This window comes from Thalassophryne amazonica, unplaced genomic scaffold, assembly GCF_902500255.1.
Source record: "Thalassophryne amazonica unplaced genomic scaffold, fThaAma1.1, whole genome shotgun sequence".
In the NCBI taxonomy this organism is placed as follows: Eukaryota; Metazoa; Chordata; class Actinopteri; order Batrachoidiformes; family Batrachoididae; genus Thalassophryne; species Thalassophryne amazonica.
Genome location: NW_022986270.1, coordinates 143,043 through 159,226, shown reverse-complemented (window position 1 = coordinate 159,226; position 16,184 = coordinate 143,043). Strand labels below are relative to the sequence as shown.

The window sequence follows — 16,184 nt, the reverse complement described above, 5'->3', positions numbered from 1 at the left end:
CAAGATTTCTCACAGTATTACTAGAGGTCAGGGTAATGCCATCCAGAGTAAGGATCTGGTTAGACACCATGTTTCTAAGATTTGTGGGGCCAAGTACAATAACTTCAGTTTTATCTGAGTTTAAAAGCAGGAAATTAGAGGTCATCCATGTCTTTATGTCTGTAAGACAATCCTGCAGTTTAGCTAATTGGTGTGTGTCCTCTGGCTTCATGGATATCATGAAGTATCATCTGGGTATCATCTGCGTAACAATGAAAATTTAAGCAATACCGTCTAATAATACTACCTAAGGGAAGCATGTATAAAGTGAATAAAATTGGTCCTAGCACAGAACCTTGTGGAACTCCATAATTAACTTTAGTCTGTGAAGAAGATTCCCCGTTTACATGAACAAATTGTAATCTATTAGACAAATATGATTCAAACCACCGCAGCGCAGTGCCTTTAATGCCTATGGCATGCTCTAATCTCTGTAATAAAATTTTATGGTCAACGGTATCAAAAGCAGCACTGAGGTCTAACAGAACAAGCACAGAGATGAGTCCACTGTCCGAGGCCATAAGAAGATCATTTGTAACCTTCACTAATGCTGTTTCTGTACTATGATGAATTCTAAAACCTGACTGAAACTCTTCAAATAGACCATTCCTCTGCAGATGATCAGTTAGCTGTTTTACAACTACCCTTTCAAGAATTTTTGAGAGAAAAGGAAGGTTGGAGATTGGCCTATAATTAGCTAAGATAGCTGGGTCAAGTGATGGCTTTTTAAGTAATGGTTTAATTACTGCCACCTTAAAAACCTGTGGTACATAGCCAACTAACAAAGATAGATTGATCATATTTAAGATCGAAGCATTAAATAATGGTAGGGCTTCCTTGAGCAGCCTGGTAGGAATGGGGTCTAATAAACATGTTGATGGTTTGGATGAAGTAACTAATGAAAATAACTCAGACAGAACAATCGGAGAGAAAGAGTCTAACCAAATACCGGCATCACTGAGAGCAGCCAAAGATAACGATACGTCTTTGGGATGGTTATGAGTAATTTTTTCTCTAATAGTTAAAATTTTGTTAGCAAAGAAAGTCATGAAGTCATTACTAGTTAAAGTTAATGGAATACTCAGCTCAATAGAGCTCTGACTCTTTGTCAGCCTGGCTACAGTGCTGAAAAGAAACCTGGGGTTGTTCTTATTTTCTTCAATTAGTGATGAGTAGAAAGATGTCCTACTTTTACGGAGGGCTTTTTTATAGAGCAACAGACTCTTTTTCCAGGCTAAGTGAAGATCTTCTAAATTAGTGAGACGCCATTTCCTCTCCAACTTACGGGTTATCTGCTTTAAGCTACGAGTTTGTGAGTTATACCACGGAGTCAGGCACTTCTGATTTAAAGCTCTCTTTTTTAGAGGAGCTACAGCATCCAAAGTTGTCTTCAATGAGGATGTAAAACTATTGACGAGATACTCTATCTCACTTACAGAGTTTAGGTAGCTACTCTGCACTGTGTTGGTATATGGCATTAGAGAACATAAAGAAGGAATCATATCCTTAAACCTAGTTACAGCGCTTTCTGAAAGACTTCTAGTGTAATGAAACTTATTCCCCACTGCAGGGTAGTCCATCAGGGTAAATGTAAATGTTATTAAAAAATGATCAGACAAAAGGGAGTTTTCAGGGAATACTGTTAAGTCTTCTATTTCCATACCATAAGTCAGAACAAGATCTAAAATATGATTAAAGTGGTGGGTGGACTCATTTACTTTTTGAGCAAAGCCGATAGAGTCTAATAATAGATTAAATGCAGTGTTGAGGCTGTCATTCTCAGCATCTGTGTGGATGTTAAAATCGCCCACTATAATTATCTTATCTGAGCTAAGCACTAAGTCAGACAAAAGGTCTGAAAATTCACAGAGAAACTCACAGTAACGACCAGGTGGACGATAGATAATAACAAATAAAATTGGTTTTTGGGACTTCCAATTTGGATGGACAAGACTAAGAGTCAAGCTTTCAAATGAATTAAAGCTCTGTCTGGGTTTTTGATTAATTAATAAGCTGGAATGGAAGATTGCTGCTAATCCTCCGCCCCGGCCCGTGCTACGAGCATTCTGGCAGTTAGTGTGACTCGGGGGTGTTGACTCATTTAAACTAACATATTCATCCTGCTGTAACCAGGTTTCTGTAAGGCAGAATAAATCAATATGTTGATCAATTATTATATCATTTACTAACAAGGACTTAGAAGAGAGAGACCTAATGTTTAATAGACCACATTTAACTGTTTTAGTCTGTGGTGCAGTTGAAGATGCTATATTATTTTTTCTTTTTGAATTTTTATGCTTAAATAGATTTTTGCTGGTTATTGGTGGTCTGGGAGCAGACACCATCTCTACGGGGATGGGGTAATGAGGGGATGGCAGGGGGAGAGAAGCTGCAGAGAGGTGTGTAAGACTACAGCTCTGCTTCCTGGTCCCAACCCTGGATAGTCACGGTTTGGAGGATTTAAGAAAATTGGCCAGATTTCTAGAAATGAGAGCTGCTCCATCCAAAGTGGGATGGATGCCGTCTCTCCTAACAAGACCAGGTTTTCCCCAGAAGCTTTGCCAATTATCTATGAAGCCCACCTCATTTTTTGGACACCACTCAGACAGCCAGCAATTCAAGGAGAACATGCGGCTAAACATGTCACTCCCTGTCCGATTGGGGAGGGGCCCAGAGAAAACTACAGAGTCCGACATTGTTTTTGCAAAGTTACACACCGATTCAATGTTAATTTTAGTGACCTCCGATTGGCGTAACCGGGTGTCATTACTGCCGACGTGAATTACAATCTTACCAAATTTACGCTTAGCCTTAGCCAGCAGTTTCAAATTTCCTTCAATGTCGCCTGCTCTGGCCCCCGGAAGACAATTGACTATGGTTGCTGGTGTCGCTAACTTCACATTTCTCAAAACAGAGTCGCCAGTAACCAGAGTTTGATCCTCAGCGGGTGTGTCGTCGAGTGGGGAAAAACGGTTAGAAATGTGAACGGGTTGGCGGTGTACACGGGGCTTCTGTTTAGAACTACGCTTCCTCCTCACAGTCACCCAGTCGGCCTGCTTTCCCGGCTGCTCGGGATCTGCCAGAGGGAAACTAACGGCGGCTAAGCTACCTTGGTCCGCACCGACTACAGGGGCCTGGCTAGCTGAAGAATTTTCCACGGTGCGGAGCCGAGTCTCCAATTCGCCCAGCCTGGCCTCCAAAGCTACGAATAAGCTACACTTATTACAAGTACCGTTACTGCTAAAGGAGGCCGAGGAATAACTAAACATTTCACACCCAGAGCAGAAAAGTGCGGGAGAGACAGGAGAAGCCGCCATGCTAAATCGGCTAAGAGCTAGTAGCTACGCTAAGCTAGCGGATTCCTAAAAACACGCAAAGTGAATAATGTGTAAATAATTTAGAGGTGATTCAGCAGAGGGAGTGCTTTAGTTAAGGCACGTAAAGATTACACTGGGAAACAAATCGTAATCTAGATAACTAGATCAATCTAACTGCGCAGATTAAACAGCTAACAGATACAGGAAGTGATACAATACCGCAGTGAGAGCCAACCACCAGTAGAGGTAAATCAGGGTTACCTTCCTCTAGACGGTCTGCCATCCAAGGCTGATGAGCTCCGTCTACCCGTGCTATTTACCCATAGCTGGGGGTCTGGTTCATGGGCATCGGGGCGTGTCCACACGCCGGTGGGCCATGCATGCCGCATGTCTGGGGGCCAGACCTCTTCTGAGCTCCCTGCAATTTAGCCTGGGGCCTTACGTTGCCCAGTTACCATCTGTAGCCACGAGGCACTGCATAGGACTTGCTGTGGAGAGGCTATGTACTGGCAGGAGAGACTTACGCACTCGGCTCACTTGCGGTGAGGGCTGAAAGCGAGAGGGCAAGCACACTAATGCTATGCCTGCACACTAGTCGCATCACACAAATATCCAGTATATTTCTGTTATATCGGTTTAAATCTACTGGCATTACTTAAGTGCGCATTATCCATTTGTACTGTATGAGTTTAAGGCATGCATTTATAGATATATTATGAGCACCAGCACATGATACTTTCCAATCTTCATCCAAAATTCTTAGTTGCAAATCCTAAGCATTCAACTTATACTTAGTTTTCTGACGACTTAGACACCAGTAAGTTGTAACGATGAGACGATGCTGTAGTAGTCATATGCAGTATTTTCACTCACTATTCCAAATCAAATAAACTAATGTTGCCAAATCAAATAAACTAATGTCTCTCCATATTTAGTAGTCCCACTGAGTTACCATTTTAGTCTTTTCATTTAAGTCCCGACAGTGTCCTTCTGGATCCTCCAGATTAAACTCCTAAGCTTCGGCTGGTGTTTTGAAGGTGTAGGTGCACTCTTTGTGTGTTACCAACAGTTTTGCTGGGTGAATCACTCCATGTTGGATCCCGCAGTTGTGGAGCTCCTGGCGGATTGGATCAAATTGTTTCCACAATTGGTGTATTCCTGCAGCCAAGTCCGAGTAGAAGCGTAGTTGCTGGTCTTTGTACTGAATGTCTCTTTTAGCCCATGTAGCAGCAAGGACCGCCTGCTTGTCCTTGTGGTTGAGAAACATCATTATTAAAGTCCTCTGTGTCGCTGTGCCGCCCCTCATTGGTCCGATTCGGTGTGCCCTCTTGATAACAGCCGATTCAGTCACAATATTCAGTACTTCTGGAATCCATTTTTCCAGAAAAGAGCATGGATTCTCTCCTTCGGCACCCTCTGGCAGTCCCACTAGTCTCAGATTGTTCATTCGGGATCTGGTTTCCAAGTCCAAGAGCTTGTCTTCCAAAGTTTTAGTTTTCAACTCTAGCTTCTGGACTTTAGCTTGCAGGTTAGCTACATCGTCTTTGGCACTTGAGATGTGTAACTCCGCCTGTTGCTTATCTCCTTCACATCTTCTAATGCCGCCATAATTCCATCAAGTTTTGAAGAAAACTTTGCTTTCAGGCAGCTGATAGCAGCCAGTATTGCGTCCACCTTTGCACCTCCAGTTTCCCCTTGTCCGCCGGGCCCCTCCTCCTCCATTTCTCCGTTCACTTTCTGAGGTTCCCCGCGAACACAATAGTCAGTTACCTTTGGTTGTTTTGACGTTGTTTTCGCTTCTTTACTTGATTTACCAGCCCTTGGCATTACAGGATCCAACATTTAACACTTTGCTATTACGTTTTGTTGCAAATCAGAGTTTTTCAATAAAAATTTGGTAACAGCTGCAGAGCAGTGCAAAACACGTCTTCTCACATGGCCGCCATAACCGGAAGTCAGGAAAGTCACTTTTGTCACTATTTACTAAGATTGTGTGTTTTCAGTCTTTTCAACACTTTTTCCAAATTGTGCATGTGTTGCTCATGGTGTTTTCCTGTAATCAGTATGGCATCCAGGTAACATATGGCACCTTCTAAACCTTCCAAGTGTTGGAAGGTTTAGAAGGTGCCATATGTTTGGCTTTGAAGCCCATCATTTTTCCCAGCTTCTTGGGAGGTTCTTTTCCCAGGTTTCTGGAGGTCCTCAAACACCTCTGAGGACCTCCCACACAATTCCTCAACAGATTCAGGTGTCACAAGACCAGTCTAACTGTATTCTCTGAATCCAATCCCTCCCGCTGGCACCCTGTTGGGAGGGATGTTTTACCCTGATTTACGAAGGATGCCCTTCCTGACGCAACCCTACTCATTTATCTGGGCTTGGGACCGGTGTCGTAGACCAAATGGTCCGCCCCTCAAAATCGGTCCGACTTTTGCATCTGCGCATGTGTCATTTCAGACCACAGCAGCTCGTCTGAGATGGAGTCTCTTCACCCAAAGCAATCAAATGGATTAATGGAATTATTAACCATCAGATGATAAAGTAAAACCTCTTAAATCATTCTAAAGTCAGGTTGAAGCAGAAACAAAGCCGTTTTAAGCAGAAACTCTGCAAAATTCTGTGACTCTTTGAATTGACCGACGTGCAGTGAACGCATCAGCTTGCAGCTCATTTTTGTGCAAATGATTGTTGTACAAAAGCTTCAGATATCTGTCACTGAGATAGATGATGACTGGAGGCAGTTTGTAGCAGAAACGAGATGTTAATCCGTGAACCGCAGCTAATGACACATGCACAGTTGCAAAAGGGGGACCTATTTTTAGGGGGGACCGTTTGATCGGCGACACCGGCACTCAGTGTACTGGTAGAAATTGGGCTACTGCTGGGCGAAGAAGAAGAGTAGGAGAAGGTGTCCACAGACAGTGGGAGAGAAGGAAAACTACAAGGGTAGAGTAGAGTCGGGACTTGGAATGTTGGCAGTCTGACTGGTAAAGGGAGAGAGAGCTGGCTGATATGATGGAGAGGAGAAAGGTAGACATATTGTGTGTGTGCAAGAGACCAAGTGGAAGGGAAGTAAGAGCAGGAGCATAGGAAGGGGGTTCAAGTTGTTGTGTCATGGTGAGGACAGGAAGAGAAATAGTGTTGGGGTCATTTTAAAGGAAGAGTGTGTTAAGTGTGTTGAAGGTTAAGCAAGTGTCTGACAGGGTGATGAGTGTGAAGTTGGAAATTGAAGGGATGATGATGAATATCATCAGTGCATATGTCCCACAGGTACAGTAGTGTTCAGAATAATAGTAGTGCTATGTGACTAAAAAGATTAACCCAGGTTTTGAGTATATTTCTTATTGTTACATGGGAAACAAGGTACCAGTAGATTCTCACAAATGCAACAAGACCAAGCATTCATAATATGCACACTCTAAGGCTATGAAATTGGGCTGTTAGTAAAAAAAAAAGTAGAAAAGGGGGTGTTCACAATAATAGTAGCATCTGCTGTTGACGCTACAAACTCAAAACTATTATGTTCAAACTGCTTTTTTTTTTTAGCAATCCTGTGAATCACTAAACTAGTATTTAGTTGTATAACCACAGTTTTTCATGATTTCTTCACATCTGCGAGACATTAATTTTGTTGGTTTGGAACCAAGATTTTGCTGGTTTGCTAGTGTGCTTGGGGTCATTGTCTTGTTGAAACACCCATTTCAAGGGCATGTCCTCTTCAGCATAAGGCAACATGACCTCTTCAAGTATTTTGACATATCCAAAATGATCCATGATACCTGGTATGCGATATATAGGCCCAACACCATAGTAGGAGAAACATGCCCATATCATGATGCTTGCACCACCATGCTTCACTGTCTTCACTGTGAACTGTGGCTTGAATTCAGAGTTTGGGGGTCGTCTCACAAACTGTGTGCGGCCCTTGGACCCAAAAAGAACAATTTTACTCTCATCAGTCCACAAAATATTCCTCCATTTCTCTTTAGGCCAGTTGATGTGTTCTTTGGCAAATTGTATCTTCTGCACGTCTTTTATTTAACAGAGGGACTTTGTGGGGGATTCTTGCAAATAAATTAGCTTCACATAGGCGTCTTCTAACTGTCACAGCACTTACAGGTAACTCCAGACTGTCTTTGATCATCCTGGAGCTGATCAATGGCTGAGCCTTTGCCATTCTGGTTATTCTTCTATCCATTTTGATGGTTGTTTTCCGTTTTCTTTCACGTGTCTCTGTTTTTTTTTGTCCATTTTAAAGCATTGGAGATCATTGTAGATGAACAGCCTATAATTTTTTGCACCTGCGTATAAGTTTTCCCCTCTCCAATCAACTTTTTAATCAAACTACGCTGTTCTTCTGAACAATGTCTTGAACGTCCCATTTTCCTCAGACTTTCAAAGACAAAAGCATGTTCAACAGGTGCTGGCTTCATCCTTAAATAGGGGACACCTGATTCACACCTGTTTGTTCCATAAAATTGACGAACTCACTGACTGAATGCCACACTACTATTATTATGAACACCACCTTTTCTACTTTTTTTTACTAATAGCCCAATTTCATAGTCTTAAGATTGTGCATATCATGAATGCTTGGTCTTGTTGGATTTGTGAGAATCTACTGAATCTACTGGTACCTTGTTTCCCATGTAACAATAAGAAATATACTCAAAACCTGGATTCATCTTTTTAGTCACATAGCACTACTATTATTCTGAACACTACCGTATGTTGTGAGATGAAGGTGAAAGATTTGTGGAGTGTGTTAGATGAGGTGGTGGAGAGTGAACTCAAGCCTAAAAGAGTGGTGATAGGAGCGGACTTCAATGGGCATGTTGGTGAAGGGAACAGAGGTGATGAGGAAGTAATGGGTAGATATGGTATCAAGGACAGGAATGTGAAAGGACATATGGTAGGTGATTTTGTAAAAAGGATTGAAGTGGCTGTGGTGAACAACTACTTTAAGAAAAGGGAGGAGCACAGGGTGACCTATAAGAGTGGAGGAAGGTGCACACAGGTGAACTACATTCTGTGTAGGAGATACAAGCTAAAAGAAATTAGAGACTGTAAGGTGGTGGCAGTAGAGAGTGTAACTAGACAGCATAGGATGGACGACAACGTCAGAACTACTGCATGGAGTTTGACGACATTTTCACCACAGATGCATATTAGTCCATGAAAGACTCCTTTAAATTTTGGTGGTGATTCGGAGCTGGATTGGCGGACGTCTTGTTTTATTTTGCAGGGCTTTGATGTTAATGTTGAATGGCGCTGGTTGTTACAGTACAGTCAGCTACAGTGATTAATTTACTGTGTTGGACAGCAGTCAACCTCAGGTGGGTTTTAATTCTTCTGTGCTTCTTTCTTCATGTCACGGCTTTCTGCAGATTGATGAACAGCTTGTGCAGACCTCTGGGAAGTTCCTCATCCTGGACAGACTGCTGCCTGCGCTGAAGGCCAGAGGACATAAGGTGACCACACGTGTGTTTTGAGATGGAGGGCTTCAGCCATGCAGCCCATGTTCCTGTTTCAGAACAAGGTTTGAATGTTGCAGTGTGTGCTAAACCTCCCAAACCACATACACACTCACATGATGACAGACTGTGAAGTGGAGCCAAAAGGACACAATCAAAACTGCACTTGCCTGATTCTGACCCCAGTTAGACCTTGTCACTGTTTGTCATCATCGTCACAGAGGGTCGGAGCCTGAATGTTCATTACAGGCAGTTGGTGATCAGTCAGTTGGGCTGATACATGAAGGAGTCTTCATCACGTTACAACTCTAACTTCATCAAACACACACCCTGCAGGCGGTCCTGTGAACCCTTTAATTGTTCCCAACGGCAGTAGTTGAAGATACAGTGTCCAACGACTGTATGGACAGTTTAAATTTGAGGACTCCGCACAAAGAAAGATTTGGTGGGGGGGGTATGGAAATCACCCTGTCCACGTGAGCAGCTCCTCATCAACCGCTGAGTTCATGTGAAGATGTGCATGAAGGATGCATTAAAACTACAGGAGATACAGTAACTGGAATATTTATTTTTTAATCATATTCGTCAAAGACATTTAAAGTTGTCCGTCTACACCACAAGGACACCTTGATTGTTTAATTCTCACTGTTCAACTCCTATTGGACCTGACTGTATGTAAAGTCATTTGTTATGTGTCCAAGTTCACTCTCTCATGAATAACTGGAACTCTTGAGTGACACGGGCTTGTTGGACAGATGAGTTGCATGTCGGTCCTGATTGCTCTTGTTTGAGTTGAATTGTTTGGGAGTTTGTCTGTGGTACAGGTGACTTTGTGCTGTTTAAACCGTGCCTGTGAACACGTAGTAATCTCCTGTTTCTAGTTTTTGTTTAGTGTCTAAGTTTCCTGAACAGTTGATGGTATACAAATAATGAATGTTTGAGTTCAGTGGTAACTATATTTCATTTCACCTCATGAAATTTTCATTCCATTGAAAGAATGTAGAAACATTCATTATTTGTTTTATATAACGGCTAAAATAATAATATTTTATTCATTTATAAACAACAAAAAAGGGACTTACATTTTGGTGTTCCACTGCTGCTTTGACATCAACAATCCAACGTGAACTTTAAATAGGAGTCCAAAAATAATTAATTTAATTTAAATTAAATTATAGTCCATGATGCCATGCACTGACTTTGTGTACTTCCAAAAAGAAAAAGACTTTGTGTACTTCCTCACTCCAGCGAAAAATCAGGTCAGAAATTTGTCCAGCTTTTCACACTAACTTCATCCTCTTAAGAGCTTCATGTCTCCAGACCAGTGATTCTCACCCGGGGTGCCGTGATCAATCGTCAGGGGTGCCGTGGGTATTTTTCATATTCGCGATTATTTTTCATATTCGAGATTACCGTGAATTATTTATTTTATCCACAAAGCAACACAAAAACGACTCAGAACGTTCTTCCAGAGTTGTGTAATTATACTACAATAGTAGAATATAAAGAAGGGAAAAAAAGAAAAAAAAATAGACAATATATTCGTCAATCGCAATTATTTGTCTGACAATCGTCTCCAGAAATTCCTAATCGTGACAGCCCTACTTGAGATCAGAGCGCAAAATGCTTGAGGATTTTCGAAATGCGGTGTTTTCTGTATCGATTTTCTATTGCGATAATTTTTTGCGCAAAACCAGAGGTAATAGCATTATATTATTATGGTTGGTGGTGTGCTGCAGGATTTTGTAAATATAAAAAGGGTGCCGCGGCTCAAAAAAGGTTGAAAATCACTGCTCCAGACAGTAGTGGACTTGTGTGTGTGTGTGTGTGTGTGTGTGTGTGTGTGGTAGCACCGTCTGTTAGCTCATTCACATTGTCATCCGTTAGCAAAACAGACTCCACCATGTTTAGCTAAACGCTGCCCACACTAGTGTGTATGTTAGTGGAGTTTGCAGTGTGCAATGGCACAAAACATATAGAACCAAATTGTACGGTAAATGGAATGAATAATCCATGTCATGTGACATACGAAGCACCAATCAAATGACAAAGATCCACTCAGCCATTATATACGTAATTTGTGTTGATTAATAACTTAACGGGACTTAAACGGCGAGCGGATGATGATCTGGTCGTCAGCGCTTCAGTGATGTGGTGCCACTGTGTGTCAGCGGGTTGTCTTTGGTTTGTTGCTGTTACTTGATGTTTTTTGACTTGTGTCCTTTTCGTCCAGGTTCTGATCTTCAGTCAGATGACGTCCATCTTGGACATTTTGATGGATTACTGTTATTTACGTGGGTTCCAGTACAGTCGATTAGACGGCAGCATGTCCTACACTGACAGGGATAAAAATGTGAGTTTGAGCCGGTTTAATGGCATCAGATGAACTGTTCACAGAAACAGCAATAACACAACTAACAAGAGCAGTTTGTCTTACAAAGTCTTATGAATGAGTGACCTGGGACAGGGTGACTGCTGAAAAGATTAATACTCTTCTGCTGTGTGCGTGTGTGTGTGTGCGTGTGCACGCGCGCAACATGGCGTGACGAAACAAACCGTCCATGGACCTGAATCCATCATCTGTCCGTGCTGCTGTATCATCCACTTCTCCTGTTGCACAGATCAGGAAGTTCTCCACAGATCCAGAAGTTTTCCTCTTCCTTTTGAGCACCAGAGCCGGAGGACTTGGGATCAACTTGACAGCTGCTGACACGGTCATAATATTTGACAGTGATTGGGTGGGTTCCGGTTGTCCTTACTCCAGTTTGTCTTGACTTCATGGTGATGTTTAGTCCACTTCATGTGGAAGTGTCTCTCATGGGTGGACTTCTTCATCTCCTCAGAATCCCCAGGCGGACCTGCAGGCTCAGGACCGCTGTCACCGCATCGGGCAAACCAAACCAGTGGTGGTGTACCGCCTGATCACAGCCAATACAATCGATCAGAAGATCTTGGACAGAGCCTCAGCCAAGAGGAAGCTGGAGCAGATGGTCATCCACAAAAGTGAGTGTCTTCACTGAAATAAGTGCCAGTGGGGTTCCAAAAGTTGAGACCAAACAGTGTGTTTCTTCTGTTCATCATAAAAATGTGTGTGTGTGGATGAGAGGGTGGCCTGGAATCTGCTGGAGCCACTCTTCCAGTTTGGGGGTTACAGCTCCTAGTGCTCCTATTACCACATCTGCTCCAGTTGGTCCTTCAGCTCTTGGTACTTCTCTGTTTTCTCGAGCTCCTTCTTTCTTATGTTGCTGTCAGCTGGGATTGTCACATCGATCACAACTGCAGTTTACTTTCCCTTGTCAACCTCCACTGTGTCTGGTTGGTTGGTCAGTAGCTGCTCATCTGTCTGGAATTTGAAGTCCCATAGGACCTCAGCCCTGTTGTTCTCAGCCACCTTTGGTGGTGTCTCCCATCGGGACTTGGGGACTTCTAATGCGTATGGGGCACAGATGTTCCTGTACACGTTTCCTGACATTGGTTGTGCTTCTCAGTGTTCGCTGTCCCAGCTCACATCTTGCATCCTGCTACTATGTGCTGGACTGTCTCTGGGGTACATTTGCACAGCCTGCAACTTGAGTCCTGTCATCTGTGGTGGACTCCTGCCTCTATTGGATCCGGTGCTTAGGGCTTGTTCTTGTGCTGCCATGATTGGAGCCTCTGTGCTGTCCTTTTGGTATGCCTTTTCTAGCCACTGGTAGGTCTTCTGGTGAGTGTGGCATGTGAGCCCTGTAAGCGCTAATCAAATTAGCATAATAGCTACCAGGACTTGAAATAGTACGTGCATGTGCTAGTTTGTGCACATATTATTCGAGCGGTGCACGGAATTTTATACTGCACTTGCACTGGTGCAAGTAACTTTATCCAAGTTTTATCAACTATAAGCACCAGTAAAATGAACCAGTAAAGGAATAAATAAGGAAAAAAACAATTTTCAGTGTGTTGTCTTTGTCTTCCCTGCGTTTTATGACTCAGACACATGGAGCGAGTTGCTGTGCTCTATTTGTTGTGTTGTTGTGTTCGTGCACGCACATGTAAACAAAGAAAAGAAAAAAACTGGCTGGCTGCGGTTCCTCTCTCTCTGCCCTCAAACTCTGTCATCATTGTGTTATAAACCAGTCACCATTTGTTTTATTATACATCTGTGTAGTTAATAAAATTATCTTCACGGACAATTAGTTTGTGTGCACGTGGAAAAAAAAAACTGGCCGCCGCTGCGGTTTCTTTATGGAACCCAGGAGAGGTCACTTAGTATTGTGATATTTCTTTCTGGCCATGATAATTTGTGCGCATGTTTTTCTTTAATTGAGCCCACAAATTAATAAAACGTGCTCTCAAATTAATCATTATCACAGCCAGGAAAATGTGCGCACGCTTTCCTTTAGTTGAGCCCTTGAATTAATACAATGTGCGCACGTTTTCCTTTAATTGAACCCTCGAATTAATAAAACGTGCGCACGCTTTCCTTTAGTTGAGCCCTTGAATTAATACAATGTGCGCACGTTTTCCTTTAATTGAACCCTCGAATTAATAAAACGTGCTCTCAAATTAATCATTATCACGGCCAGGAAAATGTGCGCACGCTTTCCTTTAGTTGAGACCTCGAATTAATACAATGTGCGCACGTTTTCCTTTAATTGAACCCTCGAATTAATAAAATGTGCTCTCAAATTAATCATTATCATGGCCAGGAAAATGCGCACGTTTTCCTTTAGTTGAGCCCTCGAATGAATACAATGTGCACACGTTTTCCTTTAATTGAGCCCTCGAATTAATAAAACATGCACACGTTTTATCCATAATATGACCTAAATTGTCATCCTCACGACAAGGAGACGCGTCGCCCTCAGCTTCCTTTTTAATGTGCTTAAACTCCAGATGATGTCATGCTGGGCAGCTGGAGTTCTCTGTATGTCCTTGTGGGCCCAAACCATGATGATACACTCTGACCAGATCCATTTCTAATGGGGAAATGTATCACACTGTCTGCTGGTTTGTTGACTGATAGCCAACATTTATGTGTCAAGACAATATTGAGTGCACGTTTTACAAATTGTGGCCACGTTCAAGTAGATCGTGCTCTTGTTTCACTCAAACGATGCTTAAAACGTGCGCACAATATCATAAAACATGCACATTCTCTTCACATGCAAAACATTTTGCGATGACACTTCCAGGGCTCCTCGCTCTCTCTCCCCTCAAACTCTGTCTTAGCCTGGAAAAAGAGTCTGTTGCTCTATTAAAAAAAAGCCCTCCGTAAAGCTAGGACATCTTTCTACTCATCACTAATTGAAGAAAATAAGAACAACCCCAGGTTTCTTTTCAGCACTGTAGCCAGGCTGACAAAGAGTCAGAGCTCTATTGAGCTGAGTATTCCATTAACTTTAACTAGTAATGACTTCATGACTTTCTTTGCTAACAAAATTTTGACTATTAGAGAAAAAATTACTCATAACCATCCCAAAGATGTATCGTTATCTTTGGCTGCTTTCAGTGATGCCGGTATTTGGTTAGACTCTTTCTCTCCGATTGTTCTGTCTGAGTTATTTTCATTAGTTACTTCATCCAAACCATCAACATGTTTATTAGACCCCATTCCTACCAGGCTGCTCAAGGAAGCCCTACCATTATTTAATGCTTCGATCTTAAATATGATCAATCTATCTTTGTTAGTTGGCTATGTACCACAGGCTTTTAAGGTGGCAGTAATTAAACCATTACTTAAAAAGCCATCACTTGACCCAGCTATCTTAGCTAATTATAGGCCAATCTCCAACCTTCCTTTTCTCTCAAAAATTCTTGAAAGGGTAGTTGTAAAACAGCTAACTGATCATCTGCAGAGGAATGGTCTATTTGAAGAGTTTCAGTCAGGTTTTAGAATTCATCATAGTACAGAAACAGCATTAGTGAAGGTTACAAATGATCTTCTTATGGCCTCGGACAGTGGACTCATCTCTGTGCTTGTTCTGTTAGACCTCAGTGCTGCTTTTGATACTGTTGACCATAAAATTTTATTACAGAGATTAGAGCATGCCATAGGTATTAAAGGCACTGCGCTGCGGTGGGTTGAATCATATTTGTCTAATAGATTACAATTTGTTCATGTACATGGGGAATCTTCTTCACAGACTAGGGTTAATTATGGAGTTCCACAAGGTTCTGTGCTAGGACCAATTTTATTCACTTTATACATGCTTCCCTTAGGTAGTATTATTAGACGGTATTGCTTAAATTTTCATTGTTACGCAGATGATACCCAGCTTTATCTATCCATGAAGCCAGAGGACACACACCAATTAGCTAAACTGCAGGATTGTCTTACAGACATAAACACATGGATGACCTCTAATTTCCTGCTTTTAAACTCAGATAAAACTGAAGTTATTGTACTTGGCCCCACAAATCTTAGAAACATGGTGTCTAACCAGATCCTTACTCTGGATGGCATTACCCTGACCTCTAGTAATACTGTGAGAAATCTTGGAGTCATTTTTGATCAGAATATGTCATTCAAAGCGCATATTAAACAAATATGTAGGACTGCTTTTTTGCATTTACGCAATATCTCTAAAATCAGAAAGGTCTTGTCTCAGAGTGATGCTGAAAAACTAATTCATGCATTTATTTCCTCTAGGCTGGACTATTGTAATTCATTATTATCAGGTTGTCCTAAAAGTTCCCTAAAAAGCCTTCAGTTAATTCAAAATGCTGCAGCTAGAGTACTGACGGGGACTAGAAGGAGAGAGCATATCTCACCCATATTGGCCTCTCTTCATTGGCTTCCTGTTAATTCTAGAATAGAATTTAAAATTCTTCTTCTTACTTATAAGGTTTTGAATAATCAGGTCCCATCTTATCTTAGGGACCTCGTAGTACCATATCACCCCAATAGAGCGCTTCGCTCTCAGACTGCAGGCTTACTTGTAGTTCCTAGGGTTTGTAAGAGTAGAATGGGAGGCAGAGCCTTCAGCTTTCAGGCTCCTCTCCTGTGGAACCAGCTCCCAATTCAGATCAGGGAGACAGACACCCTCTCTACTTTTAAGATTAGGCTTAAAACTTTCCTTTTTGCTAAAGCTTATAGTTAGGGCTGGATCAGGTGACCCTGAACCATCCCTTAGTTATGCTGCTATAGACGTAGACTGCTGGGGGGTTCCCATGATGCACTGTTTCTTTCTCTTTTTGCTCTGTATGCACCACTCTGCATTTAATCATTAGTGATCGATCTCTGCTCCCCTCCACAGCATGTCTTTTTCCTGGTTCTCTCCCTCAGCCCCAACCAGTCCCAGCAGAAGACTGCCCCTCCCTGAGCCTGGTTCTGCTGGAGGTTTCTTCCTGTTAAAAGGGAGTTTTTCCTTCCCAC

General features: G+C 42.2%; 1 protein-coding gene across 1 annotated transcript in view; it reads left to right on the top strand.

The window, feature by feature from the left end:
* Positions 1–16,184, top strand: part of hells (helicase, lymphoid specific) — a 100,713-nt gene that overhangs the window by 76,509 nt on the left and 8,020 nt on the right. The window contains 4 exon segments of the mRNA XM_034165463.1: positions 8,744–8,827; positions 11,064–11,183; positions 11,452–11,568; positions 11,674–11,833. Of these exon segments, the coding sequence (XP_034021354.1) occupies positions 8,744–8,827; positions 11,064–11,183; positions 11,452–11,568; positions 11,674–11,833 (481 nt within the window).